General features: G+C 32.8%; 1 protein-coding gene across 46 annotated transcripts in view; it reads right to left on the reverse strand.

The window, feature by feature from the left end:
- BAZ2B (bromodomain adjacent to zinc finger domain 2B) overlaps positions 1-26,154 on the reverse strand; it is a 242,266-nt gene that overhangs the window by 32,942 nt on the left and 183,170 nt on the right. For 31 of the 46 annotated variants that reach the window (XR_013993561.1, XR_013993562.1, XM_081052279.1 and 28 more), the window contains 11 exons: positions 25,649-25,714; positions 24,207-24,251; positions 23,930-23,962; positions 22,634-22,699; positions 12,404-12,544; positions 9,869-10,123; positions 8,674-8,888; positions 7,743-7,817; positions 6,661-6,904; positions 1,751-1,813; positions 336-480 (listed from right to left, as the gene is read on the reverse strand). Coding sequence is in view for 44 of the 46 variants with exons in the window: in XM_081052279.1 (XP_080908405.1) it covers positions 336-480; positions 1,751-1,813; positions 6,661-6,904; positions 7,743-7,817; positions 8,674-8,888; positions 9,869-10,123; positions 12,404-12,544; positions 22,634-22,699; positions 23,930-23,962; positions 24,207-24,251; positions 25,649-25,714 (1,348 nt within the window). In the remaining 2 variants the exon portion in view is untranslated. The remainder of the gene's footprint in view (positions 1-335; positions 481-1,750; positions 1,814-6,660; positions 6,905-7,742; positions 7,818-8,673; positions 8,889-9,868; positions 10,124-12,403; positions 12,545-22,633; positions 22,700-23,929; positions 23,963-24,206; positions 24,252-25,648; positions 25,715-26,154) is intronic. The other 15 variants (XM_081052281.1, XM_081052278.1, XM_081052254.1 and 12 more) reach the window with 4 other exon arrangements.

The following is a 26,154-nucleotide window of genomic DNA, read 5'->3' on the forward strand; positions in this document are numbered from 1 at the left end:
TAAACCACAGGTTGGAAAATATGACAATGGGAAGGAAGGGAAATGGAGCATCAACTATAAAGGATAATACAGGTAAAGATCTTTGTCTACTAAGTAAGAAAAGAAATAGCTTATGTTTATGTTAGAAAGAGTAGCAGAAGAAAAATCATGGACAGGGAAGAAATATTAATCAGTGAAAGGAGCATTATGAGTTAAAAAGGAATAAGAATCCAAGTTTTACAATATTTATCCATAAAGCAAATTTGATTCTGGAAGCCCAAAATACATTGAAGGAGTAACAGGGTTTCAAAAACCATGGCTCTTACATTATTTTGTAATAGAGTAACAGTTCCTACCTTCACCACTCTCCATGCCTTCTACAAAAATCCCCCCACACTGGGGAAGAATCCAGTACCGGCGTCTGTAACGATCCTGGCCAAACATCATCGAACGTAAAGAGTGAGAAGCGTCAAAGAGCTTCCTTCTGTACTGACTCTGTTGCTGTTAAAAAATGATGCATATAATTAAGCTGTGGATGTTATGTGCTTTAAAAATTAATACACGACTTTATACTTATTATGCCTTTAGAGCAGATAAATTTCACTACTGGGAAAAGATAGCAGAAGAGCTAAATATTACACATCTGTCTTCAATTTCAGTAACACTTAGAAAGATAGAAATTATTTTGAGGGTAATTGGAATATTTTTCATACCACAGATTAAAAAAATAAGTTTTATTGTATCAGGTGTCCATCTTATAGTAAATGAGACTTATACTTCACAATGAACAATGTGACCAAGTACTTTATTGAGTCAAAGCAAATTGGCTCAATTCCACTGATTAGTGTATAACAAATAATACTCATGTATATAACTGACCATACCTGTATTTGCTTATTTTTATTCTCATCTGTAAACCTAGGCAACATATGAGTAAATTTTGGGATAAATTTTTGATGAATCTAATACTAATATAACATATAGGTATCTCATAATATTAATCTCATAATAGTTTTTAAAACTCATTTTTTAACAAGACGCTCATCTAAAACTTCACTGATGCTACTGAAATTAGTTTCTAATGAGAAGTTTGTAAATACACAGGGTGCCAAAAAAAAGTATACACATTTTTAGAAAAGAAAACTGTATTAAAATTGTATTAAAAACTGTATTAAAAGCTGTATTAAAATACTCAGTATTTACCGATAACAAAAGACGAATACAAGTCACGTTTGACTTCTGCAGTTACAAGAGGTGCTCAAAGCGGTTACCATCAGCGTCCAGACACTTCTGATTACAGCAGACTACTGCTTGAGCAACACTGACCAAAGTGTCCACTTGTATACATTTTTTTTGATATCCCTGGTATATACAGTTTATAAATGCAATAAAATCCACAAATGTATTAATGTAAATTGAAACATAAAATGCATGTTTCATAAAAGCATGAAACTGTTACCATGAAATTCGACATGAATTTTAAAAGTAATTAATTCCAAGAAATAAAACCATGCATTTATGGATAGTTTATATTTAAATAAAGAACTGAAGAATATAGGCCTTAAGTTTAGTGCTGTGTCTTAAGAAGCAGGCTCTTAACCTTGCCATTAAACTTTTAAGGTTTAAATGTGAGAAAGGTTTCTTGAGCTCTTCATTTTAATTATTTACAAAAAGCTTGTTTTTATTTAGCAGCCAAAAAAACTAATGTCATACAAGGCAGATTTTTAAAACACTGCAAAAAAGATACAAAGTGTAAACCAAAAGTGCTTACTTTACTCAGTTTTTCAATCTGTTTTTCTAGCTCTTCAACACTTGCTGTTTGGTCACCTTCATCCTATACATAACAAAATACAGTATCATTTACCTGCTTTTAAGATTTATTTATTTAATCAATCAACAAATATTTAATGAAAGCCTCCTATAGGCAAAGTACTAGTACAGGCCCTTTGCACATGAATCGGAGTCAGTTCTTGCTCTCTATAACCTAATAATCTGGTAAGGAAACACATAAAACACTACACTAAAAAATAAAAACCACCACACATTAGGAAGCAAGCTATAAGGATCTCAGAGAGGTAGAGATTAAGAGTCATGGAGTTCAGAGGAGGGTGAGATTACATCTACTGGGAATCTATACCAAAAAGGCTATATAGAAGAAGTTGTGTTTTAATTCGATACTGAAGAATGGTTAGGAATTCACTAATCAGAGAAAAGAGGGAAGGACATTCCAGAAAGAGTTTGACATATCTCGACATGAAAGGCAGATGGAAAGGTAAGGTGAGAGATAAGGCAAAGATGAGTTTAGACCTAAACTGTCTAGTGCTGTAAATGCTTGGCAATGGACAATATAATATAATCCTTTGTAGGGCGTTAAACATCAGAACTATGCTTTACAAAGATTAATATGGCAATAGTTGTTAAGATGGCCTGGAGCAGGTTAAGGACTAGAATTGGCAAATCTAGCTAATGGACTGCTGCAGTGAATAAAGGAAAAGGAACGTGTGGGCCTTAATAGGGTAAAAGAAACTGAGAAAAGCAAGTGGATGTAAGAGATATTATTTAATACACAGTTAAAACTGTTAAGTCCTGGCAACTCATGGAGATAAGGCAAAAACGGATGAGAGAATGAAGAAAGGAGTATATTATGATGTGAAGGGTGTAAATCTGGGAGACTACAAAAAATATCAGTACTACAAACCAAAAGAAGAAGAGCAAAGAAGGTAAGTTATATTTTTAACACATTGAGCTTCTAGAAGGAAAATAATCCCTACTATATACAGTACCGATTTAATAAATGGAAAGTTTATGTGTGATTATACAAAATTTTTCATTCAAGAAAACAAATATAGGAAAAGTAACCCCAAATTGTGTGTTTTAGAGGGAAAGTATGAAATATAATAGAAAGTATATATCCTTCTCTGGATCTCAGCTGCACTATTTAATATAGGCAAATTACTGAACTCTTCTAAGTCTGTTTCCTTACCTGTAAATTGGTGATAATGTTATTTATAACATGGAATTTTTGTAAGGATTAAATAAAAACAGATCTGAAAGAATGGCAGAGTTGCTGGTACATAATATGTAAATAGATTTCTTTCCTTCTTTCTGAAAATTGTACTTTAATGAGAAGACACAGACATATCATAGGTTTAAAAAAATAAGAACTTGTTTTTGATGTTCATTTTCTATGAGCATTTTTTAAAAAACCCCACTGCCACAAACTACTCATGAATAGATATTTTTGAATCAGTATGATTATTTCCCCAATGAAAGGAAGTGAAAGGAAAATCTCAACAGTGTTACCATTACCTATCATGTATCCATTCTTTATCCAAAAGTAGGGAACCAAGTTACAAAAGCATTTAGGAGTATTATTTTTGCTAATAGTAACATGATTTCTGTCTAGGATTACAGAAACCTTAAAGGAGAACAGGCTCGCTGACCCTTAAATCTTGATTCTCGAATAGATACTGAAAAACATATCTATACTATTCTAAAGCGATCTTTTGACCAGTGGGATAAATGTTTAATAATTCGATGATGTAAAAATACAGTTCAATCAACAAATATCTGAAATAAGATATCAAAGTAGCTATGTATTAGACAAATTAACTGCTATTTCTAAGACTCTCCTAGGATACAAAAGAAGCAAAATGTCTAGTAAAGTTTTATTTAAAGAAGTTTTAGCTAATATTCCTTATACTTTTAAGAGACATGGAGGAATGTGAAAGACCAGAGAGAAGGGCAACAACAAAACTACTAAGCACATAGAATCTTTCCCAGCCATGGTTCTCCATGGTTTCTAAACCAAAAGAGGGCCATTACCTAACCCTATGTGTTAACCCAACACATAAACCTTTGTGTCAGAGTTAATTGTCTATATAACCTCAAACTCACATTGGTTTCAATATTAATATAAGTATTAGGGAAAGATTCCATGTGTTGAAGGAATGAAGAGTGAGGAGAAGAGGGAATCATCTTTCAGACAAAGAGCAACTTAATCAAGAACAGTATCTTTTAATTGAAAGGGATCACATGAGACTCAATGGAAAGGCTCCCTGCAATTAGTTCTTTAAGAGGTGTAACTACTAACACTCTACCTATCCTTTAATCAAGAGTTAAACTTATTTTTGGAGGAATAATGTGCCTATCTTATTGGTCAGGTTCATTAAATAGTTAAAATTTTATTTTATTGGGAAATTGATAAGTGGCTACCAGTTCTTCATCACAAAAATTAACTTTCAATTCATTTAAAGGAAATGATAATTTGGCTTCTTAGGTCCTAAAATATTCATTTTTTTAAAATTAAACTGTTTTGTTACATTAATAACAAGATATACATTTGCTAAGATTTTGATCAATTAAATCGTATAGTCTAATTAACTATAATCTAACACTCATAAAAAAACAAAATATTACTTTAAATGCACATCTGGTCTAACAACCAACAATTTTTAAATCATTGATATCAATTTTTAATAGTCTTTATCTACCTTAAAGAAAAAAAAATATATGATTTGTCAATTCTCCTTGTGAAAAAGGAAGCCAGGCAAAACAAATAATTTTGGTAAATAAATTTTCATTCAGGGGGATAACTACCCAGTACAATATACTGAAATCTCAATAGAGAGTTGTCAAATTTGTGATAGTTCACAGTTCAACACAATTTATAATACTAAGTGCTAAAAGGGGTGCTAATTCTGTGAAAAGATGATTAATATTGATCAGAAAGGTTTAATTCTTGCTATGGAAACAGCTCCACTTGACAAATGAAGCAGACTGGTTATAAATGGTACCTTTTGTTTAGGTAATTACAATACTGATATCCAAATTATATATCTTTCACATTATTAGTCATGCATAAAAATATATGATCCAGTGGTTTCAAAGTACAACATTACGAAACAATTTCTGTAAGGAATCTCAATGTAGTCTCCTTTTCAGATTGGTACTCTTAAAAGAGGTAAAGCTCACTCCAGTGATTTTTATCATTCTGGTTTAAAATTTAACATTAAGGGGGGAATTTATGAAAAATATTCTATGTTTATGCTATTTTTATTTAAGAGAATTGTGCAGTATGTGATTTTATTATTATCCACATCACCACAATCAAAATTGTGATTCAGTAATTTATCAGTGATCTCGATTAGATATTATTTTCACATTCCATCAGTAAAGCCATCCCTTTAAGCTTTCTTTATTTCTGTAGCATTACTGAGTTGATGTAAGAAAGGGAAAGAGTTGTTTCTGGATTTCCTTAGCTGGGTACTTCAGGCATCGAGGGAGGAAGGAATGGTTGGCTGTACAAGTATATTGTTTCTTGAGTACCATTCTGTAGCCCTATCAATATTTCTAGCATTCTTTTTTGGTAAAAGACTTGAACTTTCATCTCTTTTTTATAGATACCCATTTCCAAGGCTTACGGTAGCTTTCCTTAAACACACACACACATACACACACACACAGGCTGTAACCTTGACTCCGCCCCTTTTGACTACTCTTCAAAACTAGCCCCTTTACCATGATTGAATACCTTCCAATATCTATGAGTTATGAATATAGTATGAGTTAGGGATATTAACTCATACCATTAACTATTCTTTTCATCTCTTTAATCTTCAATCCCTCTGTCTTATTTTATTGACACTTGCCCTTCAAACAAAAATCATCTCAAGTCTTTCCTCTGAAAAATCCTTCGTCTTTGTCCCTCTCTAGAGACTACCCTTTCCTCTAATGCACAATGCTTAAAACTGTCATCTTCACTCTCTCACTTTGTATTGCTCACGATCAATCATACCTGACTTCTGCTCTCACCCCTCTAATGAAACTGTGCTGGCATAGCTGGCATCAATCATCCCAGCTGCCATTGTTCTAGTTCCAGACCCCTCACAACTCACCTAAACTACTGCAAAATCTCTTGCCTGATCTTTCTACCTCTGATCTTGCCCTACCTAAATCTATTTCTATCTTCCATAGAGCTGCCATCGTGAGCCGCTTAAAAATCAAGTTTTGTCATGTCATTCCCTTACTTAAAACCCTTCAGTGACTTCCTATCACTGAAAAAGTATAAAATCCTAGTTCATACTTGTTGCCTATGAGGCTCACTGGTAACACCTGAAGCACCTGTAAGTCCCTTAAAGCACACTGTGGGTTCGGGCTTCTGTGCCATTGCTCATGTTATTCTCTCTGCCTGAAAAACTTTTCCCTGGCTTCTTCCTCAGGTTAACACTCCAGCCAAGCTTGTAGCCGCAGCGAATGGGTCCAGAAAGCCTTTGCGAGAATTTACGCCTCAGAAAGGTTAAATGCCCTACCTGTGGACCTGCCTAGCATATTGTACATACCCCTATCAAAGCAGTTAACACTTAACACATCACATTATCTTACTGCAAAAACAAAAAAAAAGAAAAAAAAAAGAAAAAGGAATCTGCAGAGTTCTTTGGAGAACTCTCATCATATGAAAAGATAAACTTCTTTTACTCAATCTAAGCGCCTTCTACATGTAGGTAAATATTGAATAAGGTAAATATTATAATATTATAATATTCAGTTTTCAGATGAAGATAGTGAGGCAAGTAAGTGTCAAAATGGAATTTAAACCCAATCCATTTGACTCGGAGTTCTTTGTTATTTTATAGTATGTTAGTGTTACTTAAGTATTAAAATCAACCTAAATTTGATTACCTCATCTTCACAGATATCAGTCTTCTTTCCTTTTTTGTCTTCTTTATCTTCTTCATCCTCATCATCTTCATCGGCTTGATCATCACTATCTTCGTCATCATCATCATCATAATCACTGTCTCCTCCCTTCCGTCTTCGCTTTCGTCCTGGCGTGGGCGTGCCTAATGGATGCTGTTCCTCTCCAAGATCTATGCCACCTGAAGTGTCTCTTTTGCCTGTTTTCTTAGCATGAATGATTCTGAGCCTTTAAATATGAAAAAAAAAATGATGATATGGAAGAAAAGGCTCCTCTCTGTACTTTTAAAAGAGCATAATGTGAGTTTTAAGCAAAAATACCTAATAGTATGTTTCTCACCATAAGCAATAAATCAATGACAATAAAAATTAGAATACAGAAAATTTAAGCAACATGTTTCCAGAAATTACAGAATATATTAACTTTCAAGAATAATTCTGGATATCTCTTTGGAATTAGAACACATTTAAAAAAATAATAATAACTTAGAAAGCTGAAAAGTCTAACTCCAGCAATGGCCAAGTGATAATTCCTGATCCCATACCATCAGACTGAATAAATTTCAATTCAAATTACCACAAAGAAACTACCCTCTTAACATAGAAGTTGAATAATTTCAGCATTATATTTCTCGGCAGGAAGCTAATTAAGTTTTAATGCTGAATACATTTGGATATGGTAGATTCTCTGTAAAAGCAAACTTTAATTAGAAAGCAATTACGAAAAAAAGTGATAGTTCCAAACAGATTCTATTTACGATAAAAGTAACCTGATAGTAACAACAATCTTAGACAATGTGATTGCTTGACTTCTTTGAAAGAAAAAAGATAAACGGACTTTCTTCTAAGTTTGAAGAATATAAGCTGTATAAATCTCATTATCTTTTGTCAATTGTAAACTCTGGCCCCGAGTTTTATTAATTTCATATCTCATCTTAATTAAGCTTTACCTTTTCTAATTCTTAGACAAAATAAATTTTGAATTCTATCTTTGTAATTCGTATGTTTTACTGGGAAACTTGTACAAAGGGAAAAAAGTATATTAATTTTAATAAAACAGAGCTTACTTGCGGAGTTTACCTTCTACCACCCATTTATCTCTCCTCAAGTTTGACATATAATCAATGTTCTTGTCAATTTCACTGCCAATGCAAAAAATCATTGAAAACATAAATTAATCCATTATGCAATACATTAATTTGGTAAGGAAATTGATGCAGTGTTTTTGTTAAGTAAAAATGACGACTGCCAATGAATAACAAAAACAAGTGAAAAATTATATTAATATAGTATCATAGCTAAGACAAGTATAGAAAACTTAAAATGTTCAGCAATAGTAGAAATGCAAAACGCCGAAATATTTAGATTGACCCTTTTCCTAAAAAGATAAAGAACTAAAAGTAATATAATTAAAATCTGTAATAGCAAGAAGAAAATGAACATGGATTTGTTCACCAAATCATGAAATATTACAGTGGAGGGCTTACTTTGACACTTAAGTGAGATTAAGTACTTTTTTAAAAAGTACAAATTAATACATCAGTAAATTAATAATGTTAAGGTCACATTAGCACATAATAAAATCAAAAGTAGCTGGACAATTCTACGAATGGATACTAAGGAAAATCAGGTAGTCATCGATTGTCAGAAGTGTGAAGGAAATAAAAATTCTGGATTGTTACGACAGTGCTGGATTCTGGCACCATAGCAAGAAAAAATATTTTTACATTTTAGTATATGAATAATAAAATGCTTAAATAAACAAAAGAGTTTACAAAGATTATATACAGTATGATCCAAACTTTCTTTTCAATGGATTGTAAAGAAATACATAAAAACAGTATTAGTCATCTCTGAATGGCGATATTAAGTGTAATTTAAATGTTTTTCTTCGAGCTAGTCTATAACTTTGAAATTTTCTATATGCAATTTGCACTATTTGTGTAAGAAAATTCAAAACAGAAAAGAATCACAAGAAAACTCTGGGCATATGCTTACCTCACCACACTCTTGCTGCACGCCAGTTCATTGATCAGGAAAGCCAGGACTGAGGCTTTCTGTGCTGGAGTGTGAGCCTGAAACGCTTTTGTCTTCAGGCTTTCAGTAAGCTCAGTTTGTCCACAGTGGGCTTCCATAAAAATCTGCAAAATCTCGGAAACATTGTCTCGATTCACACCAACATTCAGCAAATGTTCTCCAAGGGCTGTTTTGGCCTATAAAATTTTGTCATTTTTGTCAGTATTGGTCATAAACATTCATAACGTAAAACAAAAAGATTTCAAAATATTGGTATTATTTGATCTAGATATTACTAACAAGGGCTTTATTCACATTTTTGATGAAGTGGAGACAAAAATAAGCAGGACATGATAGACAATGCAAGTACGTCTAATCTTTCTATGCCTTCTTCAAACCCTCGGTTAAAAGTTAGGCAGGAAGAGGAATATACAAACTCATGGGTAGAAACTGTCTATCATACCTTCTTTGACTACAAAGAGATCCCAACCTTTTCCAGGCTTTATTTAGACATTATGTTGGGGGGGTAGCTGCTGGGGGGAGATGGAAGGTGCAGCAGTACTTTTATTGTGTTGTCTGGCTCAAAGGTGTCGTGGGTTTTAATGCCTGGTATACTGAGTGAAGGGGGGGTGGAGGAAAAAGGAACAGGTACAGCTGGAAGCTTCTCTCTACACAATATTCCCTAGAGCAAGGCTGACTGAAGTGTGTATCTTAATTGGAATTAGGATAACTTTGAACACACTGAGCATTCACTAAGCAGTACAGAGTCTTCACATGCTGGTCTCTGGGCGCCTGGATTAGCCTCCATTACTCAGTGATTCAGAGAACACAGTATAATTTCAAAAGGCACACATAAGTTCTAATTACTTCATGAATTATAAATTCTGTTTTGCTAAATATCACTTGGGTATTTCCTTAAATCAACTTGGTTTTTGCTGCAAGCTAGAGGGAAAAAGAGTAATTTGGGAAGGTTCTACATGCTGTGGCTTTATGAACCTGGTTTTTCTAGGTTTGTACCAATTGTAACCTGAAGCAAATCTACATTTAACGTTATGTAGAAAAAACTGGATCAGTCTATACAATCTGCTGCTAACATGCTACAGGCAGCTATCAATGCACTCATAGCACAAATTAAAAAAAAAACACAAGAAAACTTCCATACATTGTTTTTTTTTACCTTGTATCCTGTAATTAGACCTGGATCACATACAGCAGCTGAGAGGAGCCTCACAAGCAAGTCTTGTACTTCACCCATGCTGTCCCCTATATTTAGCAATCCCTCTTGAAGAACACTCAGGTTTGGAACATCAATATTCACATCAAAGCCCAAAACTTTACCAAAGTTTCGTAAGAACTGCACCACCATGAGACAGTCTGAAAATGTACTTCCAGAGAGAACAAGTCCTGGAATACGAGGCAACTCTGGCAGAGGCTGAAAATAAAATAAAATATAATTTAAAAGCCATGATTGTATACATTCTGAAGTAAAATGAGTTGTTATCTTTCTTTCTCTTGCATTGCACCGGTGGTTTTCCCTCCTGATGGTAAATTCCCTGGGTATATTTCTGCAACCCTGTGGTACTAAGCATACGATCTTGAATGCAAGGAACCATTAATAAATTTGGATTGAACTCAATATGAACTTAGAGCTCTCCAAAGAGTAACACTAGTTTTGATTAACTGACATATTGCTAACACATGGGTTATATAACTGGATCAAAAATTAGATACCACTAAGAAGTAAACCTTTCAAAAGTACTTTCCATAGACATACTCAGTAGGGCACGTGCATTGGTTTCTTCTAATCATGGAGACTGATTTATAATTCACACTCTTTTGGTAGCTCAGAAACAGTATACATCTGTCGGCCCTATGTTTGCAAAGGCTGGTACCATCTTTGGCTGATAAATGACCAGAACCCATAACCCTATCAAGAACCCAGTTATACAGCAACAGTCTTTGGGTTTCCTATATGTAGTGAAATATTAATACTGTATATTTAGTTTTGATACTAAAATTAGAAAGCTGCCACTTCTGCTACTTCTCAATCATGTTCACATATTAAACTTTAATGACTAAACTGTAGTACCAGTTGTCGTGGACATGTGAAAAATTAAATAAACCTGTAATCTAAATTAAAAATATTTTGTCCACAAATGGGATTCAATAACAGTATTTTAAATTTTGATTGGAAAAAAATGTGACCTACAAGTATTTCTATTTATCTAAACTGGTCTTTGTTCAAAAGTAATCCTCCACCCTGCATTTAATTAACTAACCAAAGATTTTTTTTTCTACTAACATTGTGTGGAAGCACATAACTGGTTGATACTATATAAATCTTTTGTTCCATTTGAAAAGCATTTAATTCTGAGTTTTCTTTTTTCTTAAAGTATATCAAACATACACATTTCTATATAATTCTAAAAATTTATATAACAAAGCTAACAAAAGTGAGGTTTAAAATAAACTTATATATTTGATATAAGACATACAGATTTAAGTAAAAATAAAACATGCAAGAAAATAAAGTTCACTTAGGATTTTAAAAATTGCAATGAGCTTATTAAATGTATTAACTAACCTATATACCCATTCTGTGCTTAGGAAATTTGACTGAGACTAGTATGTAGACTTTCATTTTTATCTAAAAGCATTTATTCTAAGCAAACAAATAGAATATTAATATAATTAAATACATAGTAGGGTATTATAATTTTGCTTTAAGCACTTTAGAAAAGAGCTTACATAAATCAAGAGACAACCATTATTTGTATATCAGTTGAATATGCCATATAAGTAAATATAGACGCTATTGACCAAGTAGAATATATTACTGAGACAGTATTATAGAGATAATATGCAGTATTGACATAATTTTCTAGAAATATCATCTTATCTATATATAGTTAAACATAACTGATGTCTACTCATAAGTGTGTGAAATCAAAAAAGATTATTTTGCTCTTTCTAAATTTCTACTGTTATGTATTTTAGGAACATTGCATGTTTGTGAAGCACGATGGAAGGGTAAATACATAACTTGGGTTGGACACAGTTCTTGGCTTTCAAGATGATGAACAGTATGGACTCCAGAGTTTAACAAACTGACGCCTGAATCCAAGTTGCCATTTATTAGCTGTGTAATCTTGGACAAATTGCTTAACCCCTTTGTGACTCCCTTTCCTCATCTGCAAATGGGCACAAACACCAGCTCCACAGGATTCTTTTATGGAAAAGAATTCATGTAAGCACTTAGCACAGTAGCCGGTATGCAATAAACATAATAAAAGTTAGTTACCATTACTCAAGCAGTGAAGGGGGTTATAGATTATAAATCCTAATTTATTTAAATATCTATGAGGATGTGAGGAAAAAGTTAGATCTTTCTGTACCTAAATGCCTGGGAAGAACCAAATAAAATATAGAAAGCCTATCTACTACTATAACACATCTTTGTAGATTTCTGCAGTATTTCCACTTCAAAGTTTGTAGTAATCCACTTATATATTAAGAACTGTCATTATCAGCTCAGGAGCTCCGCTGAGGTATATTGGTACCCACCCAGGAGAGGCAGATTGGCCTACAGTTGGAGATCCACTCCTCTAGTTAAAAACAGAAGGCTTTCATAATGGCAGCTCTGGTAAAGGAATCAGCTGAGAACGCAGGAATAATTAAATTTATTAATGAAATGGTTTACATGATAAATTACCTTTTGGTCTGCTAAGCACATGTCTTCATTAGGCTTCTTTAGTTCCTTCGCCATTTCTAATTCTAATCTTCGTTGCTCGAGTTTACGCTCTTTATTTAATCTTTTCTCATCACGTTTTTCTTGCTTCAACCGTTCTTTTTCCTTAAAAAGAAAACCATGTTCACATAGTCTCTTTAATAATTGTGTTTGAAAACCTCCAGTTAAAATTTTAAAAGTGATCAAAATATTATCTTCATGAATAGAATTCTCTTAGGAGGTTTAGGGATGGACTCGGAATTTCATAGAAACGATGACTTACTGCTTTTTAGTGTTTTCACCCTTTGAATTTCAAAATAACATTATCACTGTATATACAATATATACATTATGTTTTACATATATATATAAATAAAATATTAATGTTACATTAAACCCAGATTATTCTATTATTCAAAATTTATTCAATCCTTTCCCAGGTTATAATATGAGAATAAAATATGTATTAATAAAAGTAGGCATATAAAATGTACATGGGCAACAAAAAATTCATATCATAACGTTCACTAATATTAACACAAATTTTTATGGAACTCCAAGAAGCAAGGGAGGATTTACAGTAGGAAATTGGAACCAAAATGTTTGAACTCGCAAAAGCAGTTCTTTCACAATGAATTAGCTAGTCTTAAGATAGCACCTGCGATGGAATAAAAATGTTATTTACCACTATAAACACTTAAATGAATGTGAAATGGGTTCTGAAGGCAATTCCAAAAGCTTTCAAAGAATATTTTGGGTAATGGCAACAACATAGAAATAATCATCCTTTCTCCTTGTTGCAGGGATGACATTCGTTGGAAGAAGTCAAGAGATTTTCTATAATAATACCAGTGTCATTACTTTATTGTCATACCTCAAACACAATTCTTACTTATTTAAAGGAGAACTAACACTAGCGTCATCAGGCGATTCTAACCTACTACTTCACACATCTGGTACATAAAGGATGGGTTTACTCAAGTAAGGCTGATGTCTCTTCTTGATTAAAAATCTTTTATTTATCAAAATCAAAATAAAGTCTAACTCCTTACTTTGATATTCTTTGTAGATGGAATCAAATTATTTGCTGTTTCTGATGAACATATTTTGTTCCCTTACATCCTTATATGGGTACACTCCAAACAAAAAGGTCATTATTCTCACCTTGCATATCTAAATTATAATTAAACACTACTATTCCCTTTCACCAACTTTTCTTTAATTCTCATAGTTTTTCCCTGTAATTTTAACATTTTTATTGTTATTAACATTTTTATTCCTTCCTGTACCAATTAGCATTTTTGTCCATATCCTAACCATCTCCATTTTAATTACCACTGGTAAGACAGCACACTGACTGCTGGGGGAGGCATGCCAAGGGGGAGACAGAGAGGAGTGGAGAAGGATATTCCAGGCAAAGAATTGAGAAAGCACAGTGTGTTTGAGAAATTGCTAGTAGTTTCAGGACTGCAGCATAAGCTGCAGATTGAATAGTTGTTGAGTATCACGATACACAGCCGAAGGCTAGGTAATGAGGGTCTTTTTATACGATATGCTCAAGTTAAACTGTTCATTTCTACAATGCCTCTAAATTTCTCCGTTACTGATTCATGCAGACATTTGGAAGGAAAATGATAAGGAAGCTATATTATGAGATTATTCACACCAAAAAAGTTCTGAAATAGATCTTGTCAATTGTAAACTAAAAGTAGTTTCTGAGAGTCTAATGACATGAAATATACACAATTAATATGTAACATTCCCACAATGCAGTATATATAGATATTCAAGTCAAATTATCATTGGTAGAACAATTTTCCACAGAAGCAGATTTTTAATTTTTAAACACCTGAAATGTTGCTCTACGAACTTTTCCAAAGAAGAGAAGTCTTAACTTTTTAGTTAGTCACCAGAATAATGAATTAAAATCACAATAGAAAAACTATGTTAAATGTCTCTCACAGATTTCAAAGTAGTTGGTGTAAATTTTTCTACTATATAGGACTAACCAAGAATTCTTACTTACGTTCAAAATAGTAATTATAAATATAATAATTGAGCCTATTATTCACTACAAACTTTTCAAAATGGATACCATTTATTTTCAAAAAGAGAGAAAGGACCCACAGTGCATTAACACTCTTTTCACAGTGCCAAATAACATTATTGGCAATCTGGGGGCATACACACACTTCAATGATATGTAGAGAAGCAGTTAGAATTTATTTAATGCCGTGAGATAAATGTGGCTTACATTCTTGAATATCAGTTTAACCTAGCAATATGCAATATTTCTCCCAATTTAAAAAGCATGGCTATAACATAAAATAAAATGTAAAAGTGACATCAATTTTTAGGATAGAAATGGAGATTTCAAGAAATCTTAGAAATTTGTAGGACCTTTATTACTTAAAGACAAGCATCCATTCTTGTCTACTACCGTGTTTCCCCCGAAAATAAGACCTACCCGGAAAATAAGCCCTAGCATGATTTTTCAGGATGACATTCCCTGAACATAAGTCCTAATGCGTCTTTTGGAGTACAAATTAATATAAGACTCGGTCTTATTTTTGGAGAAACACGAAATAATATTTTCAAAGGAAACAGAGTCTCTAAATTTAGTGAATTTTAATGACTTGTATAGAATCCTGTGATTCTGGTACAAGATGATTCTTAAAGAACCAGAGAGAGCTTTTAGGGTTCCCTCAACAATCAACTAATAATTCAAATGGCATATAAAGACTGTCACAATCTAGCCCACACAGTTCTGGTCTCGTATCTCATGATTCTCAGTGCATTTCCCAAGCTTCAATCACATTGTGTGATACACGTGTGTTGAGAAGAGAGTGTAATCAGTGTGAGGCACTGCTTGGGTGATGGTTAAGGTGATGGTGATGATGATGAAGAAAGAGAAGGAGCAGTAGGAGGAGAAGGAGGAGGAGAAAGAGGAAGGAGGAGGAGGAGAAAAGAGGAGGAAGAGGAATAGGGGGAAGAGAAGGAGGAAGAAGAGAGGAGGAGGAGGAGGAGGAAGAAGAGGAAAAAGAGAAGGAGGAAAGGGGAGAAGAAGGAGGAGGAGAAGAAGGAGGAAGAGGAGAACAAGGAGGAGGAAGAGAAGGTGGAGGAAGAGCTAGAGGAAGAGGAGGAGGAAGAGGAAGAATGAGGAGGAAGAGGAGAAGGAAGGGGGAAGCAGGAGTAGCAAAGCCACGACAGGGGTATACACAAGGTTAAAGTGACTAACCCCTCCTTGTACCGTCATCCTCCAGGTCCAGGTCCAATTTAGTTGCACTTCTGTATATGTCATCCCTCTGCCAACAATGCATAGCTCCTTCTCATTTCACAGAACTAAAGTCTATTTTTTTTGCTCTTCCCACAACTACTTCAGGCATTTTAACATTTCTTATTTGAGCTTCCACATATTTATTATAGCATTTATTGTACTCTGTGACAATTACTTATTTAAAGTTGAGCTTTCCCACATGAGTGTGAGTTTCTAGAGGTCACAGGCACAAATTTATTCATCTGTTTCTTGATAGGCCTATTCAATTCCCAGTAGTACAATTTGCCAAACACCTCAAGAAAGTTTTTAATGATTTTATCTTTCCCCCTCTCAGGCATATATCAGTTCAAATTTCCTCCCACTGGCCTAAATATTGTTCTTATTTCTGACTATAATAGTTATTATATGTCTCTAATGGACATAGTCTGTGTGTCTCAGCATAAATATTATTTAAGCATTTATGAATTTGCTGAATCTACAAATGCCACATAAAGATAGGTTAACATTTGTACTACTCATTAAACATATTCAATTGCCATTTTTTTCTCTACTTTTTATATTTCACTCTGTGGACAAACATAATTGATGTCTGCCATTTTCAGTTATACAGAAATCTTATATCCAAAAGTGGAGTTCAATACAATAATAAAATTCAGGTGATATTTAGGAATTTTAAAATATGTAAAATATATTTCTCACATCTATTCTAACATTAATTTCTTAACAATTTTAATTGTCTACATTGTGATTTTATGTGCTTGGAAACAGACCTCCCCCCATATCAAAATTAAACAGACTTCTTATTATATGATAATTTTTCCAGAAACTAAAGTTTAAAGTGGAAATGACTTTACGCAAATATAAAGATGTTGAAATTTGTGTAGTATTCTCTCTTCTAGACTTAGTATATTGTCTGAAAGAGCCATATAATTACCTAAGCCTTTTCTTGATAAATTAAGTTGCCATGCTTGATCCTACATCTAATTTCTATAATATTATATTTCATTTACATGTCAAATATCAGGATTTCACAATGGAACTTTCTGATTTTGTAAGATCAGTTCACAACAGACCTTTGACCTACCAGAGATAAGTCTTACTAAACTTAAAATAATATGAAAGAAATGTTAAAATATATTTTATATTAATATTGGTTAAATTTCAGGGCAATAACTTAGACTTTCCTAAAGATATAGCTCGAGTATATTTTAGATTGATTATAAATAATTACAAGCAAATTAGTATGATTCCTCCCAATTTTTTTTGGCCTTCATCCCCTCCACACCCCCCAATTTTCTAATGAAGAAATTCTTGAAATAAATGTGGATTCTTGGAATATAAGTTGTTTATCATAAAACATCTTTTAATCATCTTAATTAAAGTAATGGGATTTTCTGTATCAAAATATTACTACTGTCTTAGTTAAGAAGTCATTTAAATTTCATTTCAAAGTTGAAATACGTTTTGATAGCAAATGTATTAAATTTAGAATATCCTAAATAGCCCAAAATACAGAATAAAAATGTTTAAATCAGTTTTTTACTCACATAAAAATATTATTTTAGGGAATCTAAAAGAATACATTAAAGAATTTCTAGAAGTCTATAGCATAATAACAGATGCATGAAATACATTTATTCTATTTTAGAATTATAGGAGTTTAAAAACCAAACAATGAATGTGGTAGAATGACCCGCTATTGTAAAGTTTTACAACTTATCACATTGCAAAACAGGCCATTTTTAAGAGACCATATTGCAAAGATGCCCATGTTTTTTGCATTTTACGATTCTACTGGGTCTCTTAGGTGTTTGTTCTGGGCATAATTAGGAGAATACATTTCTTTTGACAGCAACTTGTACTTAAAATTTCAAAGACATAAATGTAATTTAAGAGACACAGGCTTACCTCAGGGTGCAAGAAGAATAAAAGTGTAAACAAGATTAATAATACAAGCCATTTATAGAAGACAAATATAAAGAATAAAAATGATACCATTTTATGGGCATATATTGAGCAGGAGTAGAACAATTTTTTTTAAAGGGGCCTTTTTTTACATTTAAAATATTATGAAACTTAAGTTTAAACAAATGAAAAAGTTATGAATCACATGACTGAAGAAACGCTTATATTTTATATTTTTGATAAAAATCATATTTTATTTATATTATATTTTATCAGTATAAAATAATAGTTAAAAAGAATAAAACCTAGCACTTATCAGTTTCATAAAATCCACCATAAGTATTACACAAGTCTGTACTTACTTTAAGTATCTTTAAATACTATGTAGAATAGATACTGTTATACAAATACCTCCTAAATTAAAATCAAAATTGTTAATAATTCTTAAATCAGATAGATTTTAATGTATCTAAATTAAATTGATAAAAATTCTATCGAAGATCTGCTTTCTTACATGACATTTAATATTGTATTATACAGTTAATATAAAATATGTTTACATTTGTTTTTACATAATTATACAAATACAATATATAAGTGTAAGTACAATATGTATGTACATAAGTACATATATTCTAACTACAATACGTTAAGTGTAAGTATGTCATATTAGTATACTTAAAACATTTTAAACTGAAAAACAGGTTTGCTTCAACAAAACTATCCATATATGCAATTCTACTTTTTATTTTTATTTTTCACTCAGTAATGATTAGTATAAATATAGGATTATAAAATATCCTCATGACTTGAATCATGGGGGGGTATACATATTTTCTGCTTTCAAATTGTTTATTAGATGACTTCCAAAACCTGAACTACTCTCTTGTATTTTATGGGTTTGTCCCTAAAGTGCTGACACAGTTATTCTGTGAGAGATGCATGTTTAACAACCTTTTGTAGTTTACTGATCCCTGGGGAGACATCCAAAAGACTCTGCTACGATTACTATGGTTGATTATTCAGTTAATATGAGTAAAGTGATTATAAATGTGAGACTGGCACACTTTTATGTTGTTATAATGAAACAGGAGATTTTGAGCTATTTTGTCACATTGCTTAAACCAACCTAAGGTTCCAGTGATTAGTAATAATGAAAGCATATGCATTTCATATTACTTGAATTACACTTGGAAATAAGTGTTTTCTATTCATGAGGCTAAATACTATTCTTTCTTATATTGTTAGGAAAATATTTATGAACTATGATGATATACTAATGACCTTTTAAAGTTAACATAGTAAGTTAGGTAATTTCCATATGTCTGAATATTCTTACTATTTATAGATTTTTATAAAGGAAAAACTATAGAAATTACATTTCTAAATTAAAGAACCAATAAAAGTTGGGATTAATTACTTTTAATGAAAAATATAGAGTTAATACTATATCAAAAAGTGAGATCAGCATAGTGTATGTATATAAAGAAATACAAAAGTGGTGTTTGTGTTACACCGTGTTTCCCCGAAAATAAGATCTAGCCGGACCATCAGCTCTAATGCATCTTTTGGAGCAAACATTAATATAAGGCCGGTCTTATTTTAATATAAGACCGGGTATAATATAATATAATATAATATAATATAATATAATATAATATAATATAGTATAATACCGGGTCTTATATTAATTTTTGCTTCAAAAGATGCATTAGAGCTGATTATCCAGGTAGGTCTTATTTTCAGGGAAACACGGTATTATATGAAGAAAATTATATGAAAAGATAATGATGTACTCATTTCTTAATTATTTTGTTTATCCTCAATTTGTTTTCTTAGCACATTTAATGGTCACTATCATCTTAACTCATTCATTCATTCATTCATTAAACTTCAATTTTCAAAGCACCTACTATGTACTTGGCTTTAATCAACGAACTGGGAATACAATGGTAGACAGACAGACAAGATTCCTGTCCTCATAGACCTTACATTGTGGGAGAAGATAGACCACAAACAGGTATAAAATAAATATGATGATGAAATGGCCTTCCAGAGATGGGGCATAAGAAAAGGCAAAATTAGTTGTTCTGGGAAGGCCTCTTTGACAAGCTAACATTTGATCTATGACTGAACAACAACTAAGAACCTTTCGTTTAAGAAAAATAAAAAGACAAAAATGACTAGAATACAGTACATAAGGGACAAATTGTGTGAGGTAAAGTAGGAGCAGTAGACAGAGGTCAGAGCCTAAGGGACTGGTGTGTCGTAGAGAGGAATATAGACTTTATTATAATTACAATGAAAAGCCACTGCACGGTGTTAAGATATAATCTGGTTTACTTCCTGAAAAGATCACTCTGGCTATTCTAGGAAAATACATAGGAGTGCTGAGGAAAGCAAAAAAGAATACAGGGAGCCAGGTTCTTTACATTTTCATGCTTTAAGTTATTTCTTCATGTATATAGGCACATATTTACTTTTCCTTTTTTTGGTTTTACATTTTGACATGGTTGATTTGACATTGCTTTCCTAATTACTTATGCTTCATGTGGCAGCTCTACCGAAAACTTGTATTGCTCTAATACAGGTGGGTTAATTTTCCTTTAGTTCTTTCTCACTTTACCTGATACTTGTTTTTATACTTCTAAGTACTCTAGATGAAGGGTGAGTATTCTTTATACTACTTGTGTCTTTTTTCTGAGAATGAAGGTTGCTAGGAGAGGGAGATCTGTACCTGGTTTCTCATATCCCTTTCCAAATTTTATTATAAACACTGTACCTGATTCACTCTTTCTCGTCAAAGGTATATCCTTTTCCTTTGAAAGGTATTCTTGGTCTTCGATGGATTCTTAGAAGATTTAATTTTAATTATCTTCATTTATCCTGTGGCTGTTACCTTCCACTTAATCCACATCTTACCCACCTCTCTTTGTAGCTTTTCCCACTCTCCTCCCAGGCTATAGGGGCAAACATGATAAGCCAATGAAAGATATCATGTTTTTCAGACCTTTTGGGTACCTCTTAACACTCTTTTAGATAATCTTATTCTTAGTATGCTCTTGAGTCTCTCTCTCAACTAAATCTGAGTAAGTCTGGAGATAATGTCCTGGTTTATTTTCATTATTCTCCCTTCTTTTGCTTTCCTCCCCACCAGGAAAAATCAGAATGACAAGCCATGATTCTTTCTACTTCTGTTGGTAAGAAACACACTTGGTAGGGAAGAATTTGTCTCTTGAGGGACCCCCAGATCTTTTTCCTGAGTTGCTCCCTTAGTTGCTTCCACAGATTCCATCTCTCCAGATTGGAGGAAATTAGGTTGAGCTTTCAGAATTTTAATTAAACTCTTTGCCTAATCTCCCCACCACCATATTTGCTTTCAGAAGGTAATAGAGATACCGTTGTTTCCCCAAAAACAAGACCTAGTCGGAACAACAGCTTTAATGCGGCTTTTGGAGCAAAAATTAATATAAGACCTGGTCTTATTTTAATATAAGACCGGGCATAATAATATAATAATGTAATGTAATATGATATAATATAATATAATATAATGTAATATAATATAAAATACCGGGTCTTATGTTAATTTTTGCTCCAAAAGACACATTAGAGCTGATGGTCCCGCTAGGTCTTATTTTCGGGGAAACACAGTAGCAACCACGCCAATTCCTGGAATTTGTTACCTCCCTCTTTCCCTGCCTGTCCTTTTTCAGAGATAATCGTTATAAATCCATGCGTACGTTCCATTATTGTGTTAGGTATAGAAGGTGTCAATGCGCCTGGATAATTAACATGGTGTGGGGGAAGACACCATCAACTTTAGTAAAGACTGCTTAGAAGAGATTGAGAGGGTAATCTATGTTAGTAGTTCCCAATTCTGGTTATGCATCTTGCTGGGCCCGTTCCGAATAGCAAACATGCGGTGATAAGCAACTGTAAGCACTATGTGGTGCCAGGCATTGTTCCAAGAACTTGATACACACACATTCACACCCACTGAATCATGAGAACAACTCCTATGAGATAGGAATTAGTACCATCTCCACCTCATAGATGAAACATTGAATCACAGAGAGGTTAAATACCTTGCGCAAGGTTATGTAGCTGACAAGTACTGAAACCAGAATTCAAACCTAGGGAACTTGGTTATAAAGTCCAGGTTCCTAAATAATACACACACTGTGTCTACATATCGGAGACCTATAACGGTAGTTGAAGCCAGAACGAGGGTAAAATACTGAAACATGGGTCTCTCAACTTCTAGATCAAACAGTGTATTTTTCATTAATTCTCATTTCCTAAATGTTTATCTCACTTGATCATCTCATGATCCTCGGAGGCAGGCATCATCATCTCAATTTTAAAGAGTAGCCTGAAGAGGTAAAGTGAGTTGGTTCAGAGCCAGCAAGGGAATCTGAGTCTCTCAAACTCCAAAGCTCTAGTTATCACGGCTATACCTCTATTCGACCTTTTTAATGCAGAATATATTCCTTTGTAACATATATTTTAACCTTTAACTGATTTCTATTAAATGCCAAATAAACTCAGTTTGACTTATTTCGCTAATTTTCTTATTCTGAATTATGTATTACAAGTCTATTTTAAGGAACACACTTAGGCCTAATTGTACATATAGAATGCTAAAGATAATTGAGAGGGCAGAAGTCCATGGTTGGGTTGACTAGCATTTGAATTAGGACACGTAGGACTTGTCTAGGCGTGCTGTAATAGCAATTTTGTGAAACTCTGGTTACAGTAATAAATAGCTAATTTTATCAAAACTAATGCCATTTTCTACATTAAAGAAAGACAATTAGAATCTCAGCCAAAATAATTAACACATACATTCAAATCCTTCCTGCATTCTTTTATGTTCTAAAAGTTGTATCACTAACCTTTGGTTTGCTTACAAAAGCCCATAAATCATGATAAACCCATGCTCTAAAACGTATATATTTAGGAATGCCAATGCTTTAGGAAACAATATTAATTTATAACAAGGTAATATTTTTCTAGAAACATACACTTACTTCTGCTTTCTTACGAGCTTCCATAGCTTTCATAAGCATCATGTGTTGCCGCCTTCTCTCTCGTTCCTATTAAGCCAGATAAAATTAGGAAAATAACTCAACCATTGTTAATTTTCATAGTTTGACTTTCAAATGGAAAAACAAAACAAAACAAAACAAAACTCAGTATAGCATGTTTAGCATTTATAGACAAGTCACAGTAAATACTAAATATAAGACGAGAATGGCCAGTCTGTGCATGTTTTAGTTCAGGTTTAGAAAGCAAATACAAGAACAATCAAAAGCAAAAGGATAAAGCAATGACATGGAGACAGTGTAAACAGAAGCATACAAGATTCACTTATGGTCAGTTGTGATGCTCCTTCAAAAGCTGGCAGAACAAAAAGCATAATGGTTGGCTGGAACAGGTCAGTTACCTTACATCTGCTATTAGACAAACCACAAATATGTACGATAGCCAATTAAACTAAAGGTTGTATTGTTGTTCAATTTTTAGATCAGGTAGAAATTGATTTATAACCACTAACTCATGGTTTTAGAATTAGTTATTTTTATTTCAAGTACACTATCATTTTGTAAATCCAATAAGCCACCAACAAATTAGAAAGTTATTTTAAAGCTTTAATACCAATTTAATCTGGTCGTGGTTCATATACCAACACCAATGAAATGGGATATTCCTATTTACTGATGTCTGCCACTTGATGCGCTATTTAAAACCATAAAAGCTGCACCATGTGCTTAGTAAGTGGAACAGAAAAGTCACAGTATGACAATAAGGTAAGCACTAGATTACTTTGATAATCTCATTTTCTTTTAAGATAAAAAAAAAATCAGTTATGTTATTTAATCAATTCTTTTTGTTTAAATATATGTGGTCCCCCCAAAGGGATATTTCTAAAATTTGTCTATAAAACCAGAATATATTTCATATTCTCTCATCAAACTAACTCAAAATTCCCATTGTATTCAATGGAAGTTTTGTGTCTAGAATGATGGGAGAGTATGGGTCATAATTGTCTCAAATTGTATAGTAATCTAACTTTCATTGTGACATCAGTAATGTAAATTTAGACAGCAGCCTTACACAAGGCTTGCACCATTCAATTAAAAATCTTAGACATGTACCATACTTCTTTATAGACAGACAAGCAGATGTATGCAATGCACTGTGCTGTAAAGCCATGCAGCAGTATGTAATATGACAGCAGCCAGTGCTACACTTTATGCATTGCTATGACAACCATATCACAACCAAATCACAATGCGGTGTTAGATGTACAAAAATAAACATACCCATACCATATCTAGTCTATGCCTCTCCAACTCCTGGTAGAAAGAGTTGGCACAACATTATGAAACAGAAATCACAGAGTCATGAAACCAACTTTTAACCCCCCCAAAAGACACCAAAACCAAAGCAAGGCAATAAACTGTAAGATGAAGGAAAAACTTAAGCAGGGATTATATTGGAAATTTTAAAGAAAATATTTTGAAGATTTTCCCCAAAACAGACTTAAGAAAAATTATAAAATGTAAATTTCAACAATTATATAACTGTATGTTTACAGACCTGATGCTTCAGAAGAACAGCTTGTTGTCTTCTCATTTCTTTTTCCTTCAAAATAAGAAACTTTTAATACATGATTTTTAGGGAAGATTTAGAACATGCTATATAAAAATTCATTTTCGGAGATTCTATAGTCTTCCATTAGGTTGCATCATATGAAATTGCAAGTATTCAATCATTTTTTTACTTGTAAAATGGTAATTTCATATGGTTCTACCTAATACATAAAAACTGTATGATAGGAGCAAGGACCTTTATTTATTCAGTAGCCATTTAAACTTAAAATTCAGTGACCTCAAAGCACACTTCAATGGCATGTTCACTGAACTGACTAGCTACATGGTCAGAGCAAATTAGATACAACGGGCACATATATTTTATTTTATTATTTTAATACATTATGGTACAGCCCTCAAATCTAGTTGATTAGAACTCTCTCTACTCTGAATATAAATTCCCAAATATACTCTATAATAAACAGCACCTGCATCATTTCCATATACCACATATAAATGTGACAAGAGACAATGGAATCAATTTGGGATTTCTATGTTCACCTATGATTTACTGCACCATCCCAAGGGGGTGTGGCTTAATGCAAACAATTCTATGACTGTCACCAATTTAATACTTGTATAAAAGTAAGATATAGATGAAATTAATATTCAAGGCAGTCATGAAAAGGGGTAGCAATCTAAAGAACAAAGTAAGAGAGTCTGTATAGAAAAAGTAACAGACAGTTCTCTAGTTGTGTAAGACATATCGTGGTGGCCACAGGATCACTCAGTTGCCTTGTTTCAGTAATCAGTTATGAAAAAAATAGAAGGTAAGGAGTGGAACATGTGTGTGTGTGTATGGTGCAGGCGTCCAATTCTCTTACACTTCATGCCAGAAAATCAAAATCAAAACAACCCCAAACAACCTGTGAAGTTACAATAATTATAAATGGTTAATTTTATTATTGGTAAATAACAGTTTATAAAGAGGTTTTTCATTTCTGCAGCCTTTTCACTTTTTATAGTTAAAACAGTTGCCAGACATTGACAAACAGAAAGTTATACTTTAAGGAGAGAATCAGATTTGGGACACAATTTGAAACATACACATAAATGACACAAAATAGCTTTCTTTGGGGAGATCATTCTTATCCAGCAAAGCTAGATACAGGTATCATGCAATAGTTTGCATTTCTGATTTGCTGCCTGCTATTCAAAGAGCTCAAAGCATCACATAAAAACCTATATAATGAAATTATACACACACACACACACACACACACACACACTATACATACAATAAAAGTACAGTTTATACACATGTTGTATCTGTGCTAAACATTTTTTCAGATAGTCATTTTTGAGGAAAGCTACTTTTTTCATATAATATTTTTTTCATACAGTTTTTATTTTTGAAAACCAGAAACTCTCATTCTCATCTAAACTAACCTTTATTCGTTTCTCGGCCTCCAATAATTTGGCATTTGCCGCTTCTTCCTTCTTTTTCTTTTTAGCCTGTGCATGCAAAACAGGTCTCAAAGTCATGCAATAGCACCACTACAACTTCAAACAATCTCAGACTTGAAAATGGAGCTACATGCCTCACAAGGTACAAAACTATATGTAACACATATGCAGACAATAACAGATTCTGCCCCAGTTAACATCATATTCAACATACTAATTTCATTTCCAATATATACGTTAACATTAAGATATAAAAAAGCTTTTAAATTGATGAGTATGTCAGCTTTTCTTGTCTTAATACTGTTTAAAGTCTGAATAATTGAGTTTGTTATTTTACTTTAAAACAATCACAGAGAAAAAGAGTCTATATCATGTGTTAAATTTTTCTGATTTTGAAAAGCAAAACATGATCACAGGAAAAAATTTAGAACACAGGATATATTTTAACTGATAAATAAAAGTTATTTAAAGAATAAATCAGTAACATT

The sequence above is a fragment of the Rhinolophus hipposideros genome (genome assembly GCF_964194185.1).
Source record: "Rhinolophus hipposideros genome assembly, chromosome: 6".
In the NCBI taxonomy this organism is placed as follows: Eukaryota; Metazoa; Chordata; class Mammalia; order Chiroptera; family Rhinolophidae; genus Rhinolophus; species Rhinolophus hipposideros.